This window comes from Cricetulus griseus, assembly GCF_003668045.3.
Source record: "Cricetulus griseus strain 17A/GY chromosome 1 unlocalized genomic scaffold, alternate assembly CriGri-PICRH-1.0 chr1_0, whole genome shotgun sequence".
Classification (NCBI taxonomy): domain Eukaryota; kingdom Metazoa; phylum Chordata; class Mammalia; order Rodentia; family Cricetidae; genus Cricetulus; species Cricetulus griseus.
This window is the reverse complement of record NW_023276806.1, coordinates 53,728,362-53,736,739: the sequence shown is the minus strand read 5'-3', so window position 1 is coordinate 53,736,739 and position 8,378 is coordinate 53,728,362. Positions and strand designations below refer to the sequence as shown.

Genomic DNA, 8,378 nt, shown 5'->3' with positions numbered 1-8,378 from the left:
CTAAAGCAGGCTTCTTTTATAGGAGAAAAACCATAGGCTTTTAGGGGTTTGGGTATGTGACCAGAGTCACAGATCCTTTGGAGATCTCTTATCTTTGGGGCCGGATGGTCTCCTGACTCAGTGGGATAGTCTGTTCTTATCTTCATGACCCTAGGGCAGGGTGGCCCTCTAGGAATTCTTGGTATTTAGTTAGGTTGTCTTGTGGCCTTGTAAGGGAGTTATTTCTGCCAGCTAAGAAATTCCAGGGGCTCGGGTCATTGTGACCTTGGTTAGGTTTCTAAGTCAGGTCTCCCTGTTCTTAGGGTGAGAGGTTTGTTTTTCTTCTAAGTTATTTCTTTGTTAATTCTAAAGTCCTTCATTCCCCCCCCCTTTTTTTTTAGGTAACCCATTCTTGGGTTATTAGTGGACAATTTTATATAGCATTTCGACCAGGTAAATGGGCGGCGTCTGTCTCATACTACTTCCTGCTGACTTTGGGGCGTCGTTAGGGGTCTAAAAAATGAAATGTTAGTCAAAAGAAAAGGGGATTCAGGTAGTGGAGAAGCAGCGGGCTGTCAAACTGTTGAAGAGTCAGGAGTGTCCGCAGCAGCATGACTGGTTTATAGTCTGAGCCTGTCTGGGCCTCATGGTCCTTAGGAGCAGACTGTAGTCAGCAGCTGATACTTAGATGCATTCTTGAGTCCTAAAAAAAACTTACAGATTCAGGTTAGAAGAAACATCAGGGACCTCAGCGCTTGGCACAGCGTGGTACTGTTGAGTTAGGACGAGGGCTTGAGTGATGGATAACCTTTTACGTATAAACTGTAGGAGTCTGCCAAGTTATGTCCCGCGCGATTATCTTGCCGGCAAGAACAACACAGGACACTCGGATCCTTCTGCAGTAAAGCTTTTATGCGTCTTGAGAGAGAGAGCATAAGCTTACAAAAGCGGAGACCCCGAGCCAAGAATCCCGTCCCCTAATAAAGGCTGGCAACCGCCGCCTGGGACCCCATGATTGGCTGTAGCTCATCGGACCATATGACGCCATGAGGCAGAGATCAAGGAATGGAAAGTTACCCAGCGCCTGCGCGCATTAACTTGTTTACATTCGGTGCCTGCCAGATGCAGGCTCCATCTTGTAATGGAGAATGTAGGGACGGCTCCCTACAAAGTTAGCTGCTGGGGGGCATGTGGGGCTCCTTTAACTAGGGCTGAGAAATGGAAAAGCATCGAGCATAGTGAAATAATCAAACATCGCGTAAAAGTCTTATCTTGAATGGGTTTTGAGTGCGCTGTAGCTTCCATTTTGGGGTCTCGTTCGTCACCCAATTCTCGTTGGTGTTGGCCTTCTTGGCATGTGAGGCGTGGACCCATGCTGCAATCCCGTCCACCATTAGTGCCGTGGGGGTGGTCAGAAGCACGGTGTAGGGGCCCTTCCAGAGAGGCTCGAGAGTCTTAGACTGATGGCATCTGATGTATACGGAGTCCCCAATCTGGAATGGGTGAGGTACAGCAGGGTTTCCGGCCTGGTACACTGCAGCCAATGGTTTCCAGATCTGGTTTTGAATAATCTGGAGTGCGCGTAGTCGGGCCTGGAGGGATGGGGAGTCAACGGAATGGTTAGGATCAGCAGGGAGCACATCTATAATGGGTGGGGGTCCTCCGAACAAAATCGCAAAAGGTGTGAGCCCATGCACCGAGGGGGTATTTCGAACCCTAAATAGGGCCATGGGCAGGAGCTGCTCCCAGTCTTTAGCGCCAGTCTCTAAGGCTAATTTGGTCAGGGTCTCTTTAATTGTTCGGTTTGCCTGTTCCACCTGACCTGAACTTTGGGGGCGATATGCATAATGTAATTTCCAATTGATCCCTAATGTTTTGGCCACCAACTGACTTACCTGGGAGACAAAGGCAGGTCCGTTATCGGACCCTATTACCTTAGGCAATCCGAACCTCGGGAAGATCTCTTCAAGAATCTTCTTGACCACCACCTGGGCGGTCTCATGCTTAGTAGGAAATGCCTCAGTCCATCCTGAAAAGATGTCTATAAAAACCAGGAGGTACCTGTTCCCAAAGCTACCGGGTCTGATTTCGGTGAAATCAACTTCCCAGTTGGTCCATGGCCGTTCTCCTCTAACCCTGGTTCCCTCAGGCAACTTGAGCCGTCCTGTATTCACCTTTGCACAGGGGGTACAGGTGCTGGTGATCTGTTGGATGAGAGCATTGAGGTTGTGGATATAGTAGGTTTGTTCTTCCCGTTGTAGAAGGGCTTTTAGCTTTTTGTGCCCGAGGTGGGTCCAGAGATGTAGTTGTGACAAAAGTTCCTTAGCGGCCCTCTGAGGCAACAGAATTTTTCCTTTGTAGCGCCAGACATTTGCCTCCTGATCATAGTTGGCCCCCAGACTCTGAACTGTTTCTAAGTCGCTGTCCGTGTATTCGAATCCTTGACATGAGGTTGGATCAGAGGTCTTTAGGGAGAGGACTTGTGGCTTTTCTGGCCTCTTCATCGGCCATTCCCTCCGTCGGCTAGGTTCCCTCTAGCCACTGGGTCATTTCCCTTCTGGTGTCCGGGGCAGTGTATAATGCTCAGTCTTCGTGGCAGAGAAAGAGCCTGCAAGAGCTCTAGGATCTCAGTCTTATTTTTAATGTCTTTTCCTGCTGAAGTCAAAAGTCCCCGCCTCCGATAAATTTCTCCATGTACATGGGCTGTAGCGAAGGCATAGCGGCTGTCTGTGTAGATATTGACTCTACGGCCTTCAGCCATTTTGAGTGCTTGGGTCAGGGCAATCAGCTCTGCTCTCTGGGCTGAGGTTCCTGACGGCAAGGCACTGGCCCATATTGTAGTCTGCCTGTCCACCACTGCCGCCCCTGCCTTTCGTATACTGTCTTGCAGAAAACTGCTCCCGTCCGTGAACCAGGTGTGCTCGGCTCCTGGTAGCTGTTGATCCATCAAGTCTTCTCGGGCTCCGCAGGTCTCGGCCAGGATCAGGTGGCAGTCATGGGGCAGAGCAGTTTCTGCATCCGCATCCGGAAGGAGGGTGGCCGGGTTTAAAGATGTTGCTGCCCCGAATCGCAGTCTGTCTGGGTTGAGGAGCAGAGCCTGGTAATATGTCATTCGTGCATTCGAAAGCCATCGATCGGGGGTTGTTGGACCACTGCCTCAATCGCATGGGAGGCTATCACCGTGAGTGGCTGACCCAGAGTCAATCTGTCTGCATCCTTGGTCAGAACCGCCACAGCAGCCACCATCAGGAGGCAGGGGGGCCAACCCATGGCCACATTGTCCAATTTCTTAGAGAATTATGCTACAGGTCTCTTCCAGTGTCTGAGCTGTTGTGTTAAGACCCCTTTTGCCATCCCAGCCTTTTCGTCCACATAAAGGGTAAAAGGCTTGTTTATGTTGGGGAGGCTTAGTGCAGGGGCAGACAGTAAGGCCTTTTTGATGCCATCAAAGGCCTTCTGATGCTCCTCTGTCCATGTAAAAGGGGTGCTAGCCTTAGTCAGAGGATACAGTGGGGCTGCCTGCTCCGCGAAACCCGGGATCCAGAGACGGCAGAACCCTGCGCTGCCCAGGAATTCCCGAACTTCCCGGGAGCTCTTGGGTGGTGGAATCAGGGCTACAGCTTGCTTACGGCTTTCTGTTAGCCATCTCTGGCCACCCTGGAGCCGGTATCCTAAGTAGGTGACCTGTTCCCTGCAAAGTTGGGCTTTCTTTGCTGAAGCTCTGTACCCCAGTTCCCCCAGCTTTTGCAGTAAGGCCCCGGTACCTTAGAGGCAGTCTTGTTCAGATTCCGCTGCCAGGAGGAGGTCATCTACGTATTGAAGCAGGATCAGGTTAGGGTTATGGATCCGGAAGTCTGCTAGGTCTTGGTGTAGGGCCTCATCGAAGAGGGTTGGTGAGTTCTTGAACCCCTGGGGGAGCCGTGTCCAAGTGAGCTGGCCAGAAAACCCAGTCTCTGGGTCCTTCCATTCAAACGCGAACATGGGCTGGCTCTGGGGACTCAGTCTGAGGCAAAAGAATGCATCCTTAAGATCTAGCACCGTGTACCAGATGTGGCTTGGAGGCAACATGCTCAGCAAGTTATAAGGATTGGGCACTGTCGGATGGATGTCCTCAGTTCTCCGGTTGACCTCCTGCAGGTCTTGAACGGGCCTGTACTCTCCCGTACCTGGTTTCTTTATGGGGAGAAGGGGGGTATTCTAAGGGCTGTGACAGGGCCTAAGGATGCCTTGTTGTAATAGTCTATTAATATGTGGCCTGATTCCTTCCCGGGCCTCTTGGCTCAAAGGATATTGTTTAATGGCCACTGGAGTGGCTGAGGGCTTGAGGTTGATAATTAAAGGAGGCTGTTTTTTAGCCAACCCCATGCCTGCTGTTTCTGCCCAGGCTTGGGGATATTTTTCTAACCAGCTAGACTCCATGGTTGGCGAGGGGGGTGAGGGATCCTCTAGAAGTCTATATTCATCCTCGAGCCTTAAGGTCAATACCTGGAGGGGTTGTCCCCCCTCTCCTGTGATGGTGGCCCCCTTCTGATGGAAGTGAATGTGGGCTCCCACTTTAGAGAGGAGGTCTCTCCCTAATAAGGGGTAAGGACATTCGGGCACCAGCAAGGAGTGAGTCACGTGTCCAGTGCTCAGGTGGACCTTACGTTCAGTTGTCCATCGGTGTAGCTTTCCTCCGGTGGCACCCTGGACCCAGGCAATCCGGGTGCTCAGGGGTCCCTGGGTCTGAGTCAGGACTGAGTGCTGAGCTCCCGTGTCTACCAAGAAAGTTACGGGTTGTCCCCCCCCCCCCCCCGATGTTAAGCGTTACCTGGGGCTCAGGGGGAGGCACCTGGCCCTGACTGTCCTAATCTCCCTTTTCCAGAGAGAGAATGGGGGTGGGCTTCCACCTTGGATTCTTTGGGCAATGTTTGACCCAATGTCCTTTTTCCTTGCAATAAGCACACTGGTCTCTCTCCACTCTTGTTCTCATTTTGTCTCCCAGGTTCCCTGTCTGACCTGGCCTATGTTCTGATCTCTGAACTACAGTGGCCAAAATTTTAGCCAGCTCTTGGTTTCACTTTTTGTCTCTTACATTTTCCTTGTCCTCCTGCAACTTTCGTAATCTTTCTTCCTTTTCTTCGGGAGTCTCTCTCTTATTGAAAATCTTTTCTGCTTCCTTTACTAAGTCTCGAAGGGTGTACCCCTGTAGCCCCTCAAGGCGCTGTAGTTTTGTACGTATGTCGGGCGCCGATTGTCCAATGAATGACATGATTATATCGGCTTCCCTATCCTGAGCCTGGGGGTCAAAGGGGGTATACATTCTGTAGGCTTCCATCAAACGCTCTAGAAACCCTTCGGGGGTTTCTTCCAAGCCCTGAACTACCGCACGTACCTTGGCCAAATTTGTGGGGTGCCTTCCTGCCCCTTTGAGACCCTCCAACAGAGTCTGGCGATAAAGACGGTGACGCTCCCTACCGGCTGCTGTGTTGATGTCCCAGTCTGTCGGTCTGGTCAAGGGAAAGACTTGATCTATTTCATTTGGGAGCTGGGTGGGTCTGCCATCTGGCCCCTGGACGTTCTTCCGGGCCTCTAGGAGTACCCGTTGTCTCTCCTCGGTTGTGAGGAGAGTCTGTAGGAGCTGTTGGCAGTCATCCCAGGTGAGCTGGTGGGTGATGAGGATAGATTCAATAAGACCTGTCAAGGCCTGGGGGTCCTGTGAAAAGGGGGGTTATGTGCCTTCCAATTATAAAGGTCTGCAGAGGAGAAAGGCCAGTATTGGTAACGCCCCTCCCCCATTGACCGGAGGGGAAAGGCCTGGGAGATTCCAGAGCTGTCAGGCCCCTCCAGTGTTCTGTCTCTTCGCGATCGAAGTTGGGTGGACGGTGGCGATGGGTCCCCAGGGTCTCCGGTAGTAGAGCTCGGTGGTGGGGGGCTCTGGTCAGGTGCTGGGAGCTAGGATGCTGCCTGCTCGGCATTAGGGTAAGGAGGAGGGGAGTCCAGGAGGAGGAGATCCTCCTGTGTATCGGGCAAGACGGTAGGGGCTTTGGGCCTAGGGTTGGGAGATCGGGGCTCTGTCAAGGGGAGCAGGGAAGAAGTCGAAGGGGGTGCAGAAGGAGTAGGGATAAGTGGAACAGGTGAAGGCAGAGGTGTCAGGCCCGAAAGATGGGGTGGGAGGAAGGGCCTGACCCAGGGAGGAGGATCACGGCTCAGGCTCTCCCAGGTGACAATATAGGGTACCTGGTCGGGGTAGCCCCAAGGTCCTGGCTGGAAAACACGAGTTTTGACCTGTAAGATAGTAGTGACAAAGGTAACATACCGTCTCCCTGCCAGCCTGTATTGAGGGCAGGCCATTCCAAGAAACAGAGAGTCCGCCACTTTTTCTTCCGGATCTCTACTGATTCGTTGCATGCTCGGTTCAAAACATCCTGCCAGTGACCTAAAGTCAAACTTAAGGGGGTAGTTAGTTGCTGACCCATGGGGAGAAGCAGAGATTGACACAAATGACAAGCACAACAGAACAAAATACGATAGACAGGACAAACCGAGGTAGACAGGTGGCGCCAAACCAGTACAAAGCGGGAGGGAAGCAAAGTCCAGGCCGGCCGCCTCCCCGGAGATGTGAGACTTCGTCTCTTCTCCCTCCTCCAAATGGCCCTCAGACTTTCGTCTGGGCCGAACCAAAACTCCTCGGAACACCTCTGTACAAGACACAAAGACACAGAGACACAGAGACACATACACACAAATACATAGACTGTCTTACCTCCAACTGGCTGTGAAATTGAGTCTGGGGGGTGTCCTGATCTCAGTGGGACCTCCAAATGAAAGACCCTCGGACTGAGGAGTCTCCACAAATCAGACGATCCCCCCCAAAACACTCAATGTCCAGTCCAGCTGATGCAAAAACAAGAGGTAAGTTTATTATGGGACGTTTGCGCAAACAGGCCTCCCAGTCCGACAGACAAAGGAAAGCCTTGTTCCTCTAAAGCAGGCTTCTTTTATAGGAGAAAAACCATAGGCTTTTAGGGGTTTGGGTACGTGACCAGAGTCACAGATCCTTTGGAGATCTCTTATCTTTGGGGCCGGATGGTCTCCTGACTCAGTGGGATAGTCTGTTCTTATCTTCATGACCCTAGGGCAGGGTGGCCCTCTAGGAATTCTTGGTATTTAGTTAGGTTGTCTTGTGGCCTTGTAAGGGAGTTATTTCTGCCAGCTAAGAAATTCCAGGGGCTCGGGTCATTGTGACCTTGGTTAGGTTTCTAAGTCAGGTCTCCCTGTTCTTAGGGTGAGAGGTCTGTTTTTCTTCTAAGTTATTTCTTTGTTAATTCTAAAGTCCTTCAGTACCAGGCTTCCAGAGTGGTATGGTTTCATGGGCCAGGACCCCCTAAAGCAGTGGCCCAGGTGATCTGAATATTTGTTTTCATTTAAATTTGGTCAGTTAGAAATGGTAGTGGCCACAGACAATCACTTTTAAAAGGAAAAAGGAGGAAAATGATATAGAAATTATACTTTGTATTGGAATGGATCCTCATTTGTTGATACTTTGTATTGGAATGGATCTTCATTTGTTGATATTAGTTAGGTTTTCTAGATATATAGATATTTCCAAACCTTTCAAAGACCTACAGAAAATATGGCATTTAAGTGTTTTAGGGTTTTCTTGACAGTGAGACACAACTGCTCCTGGCACACCAGTTATATCTGAGAGGAAGATGGGCATCCTAGAGACTCGTTATAGAGTTTGACTTTGACATGGCAAGATGAGCCATTTGGGCAAGAAGCTACTCTTGCTTAAACTGTTTCCAATGCAGGACAGTTTAGAATTTTCTGCTTTGCTGAGAAGTCTGCCAGACACATTGTGGCCTGTAGGCTAAAGATGGATGTCCCAAGGTTACCAAGGAACTTTGGGTGGCTGTCTAGGAAGCAAGGTGTGTCTGTCAGTTCTAGAGTTTATATATTATCCTTCTATGGTCTTTGATGGAGTTGAAGATAGATAGTTATAGTAACACACTAAGATAGAATGGTTAAAATTTTATAGTTCTTACTTGATAACTGTATTGTTATATATAAAGAAGGTGGAGATGTTGGCACCCAGCCCCCATGAGGTCTCTAAGAGTTGTTTTCCAGCATAACCACAGGCACCTCCTGTTTTCCTGACCTCACCCCACTGGGATCAATATCCTGTTGTGAACCCTCTGACCTGGGGTTTTAGTAAGTTTGTGTATAAGGCTGCTCCACAATAAAGGTGGGAGATATTCTCTCAGAAAAGGACCAGGAGTCTTGTGGTTCATCCAAATCTAAGAGCAGCCACACAGGACTACAGCCTGGACCAGGACTGTTCAGTTATGTATATCCCCGGTTTGCCTCAAGATGGACTTGTATGTGTTTGTGGGAGGCAGACAGGCACTAGGACTCTT

At 50.4% G+C, this 8,378-nt stretch overlaps 1 protein-coding gene across 6 annotated transcripts; it reads right to left on the bottom strand.

Moving 5' to 3' along the window:
* Positions 1 to 1,027: 1,027 nt before the first annotated feature.
* Positions 1,028 to 6,939, bottom strand: LOC113833204 (uncharacterized protein K02A2.6-like). 6 transcript variants are annotated; one of them, XR_004772022.1, is made up of 5 exons: positions 6,278 to 6,939; positions 5,354 to 5,623; positions 4,626 to 4,736; positions 2,041 to 4,152; positions 1,028 to 1,571 (listed from the first exon to the last, which is right to left on the bottom strand). XR_004772022.1 is itself a non-coding variant. In XM_027393831.2 (5 exons), the coding sequence occupies exons 4-5, from the start codon at positions 2,481 to 2,483 to the stop codon at positions 1,227 to 1,229; spliced, it is 954 nt and encodes a 317-aa protein (XP_027249632.1). In that variant the 5' UTR covers positions 2,484 to 4,152; positions 4,626 to 4,736; positions 5,354 to 5,623; positions 6,278 to 6,939; the 3' UTR covers positions 1,028 to 1,226. The 6 variants fall into 6 exon arrangements, 5 of the variants coding, with proteins under 5 accessions (XP_027249632.1, XP_035307554.1, XP_035307551.1 ...); XM_027393831.2 differs by having other exon boundaries at positions 1,875 to 4,152; XM_035451663.1 differs by having other exon boundaries at positions 1,028 to 2,183; positions 3,744 to 4,152.
* Positions 6,940 to 8,378: the final 1,439 nt, after the last annotated feature.

Coding starts and splice junctions, on each gene's coding strand:
- LOC113833204 (XM_035451660.1), bottom strand. CDS start 2,483: ATGAAGAGGCCAGAAAAGCCACAAGTCCTCTCCCTAAAGACCTCTGAT.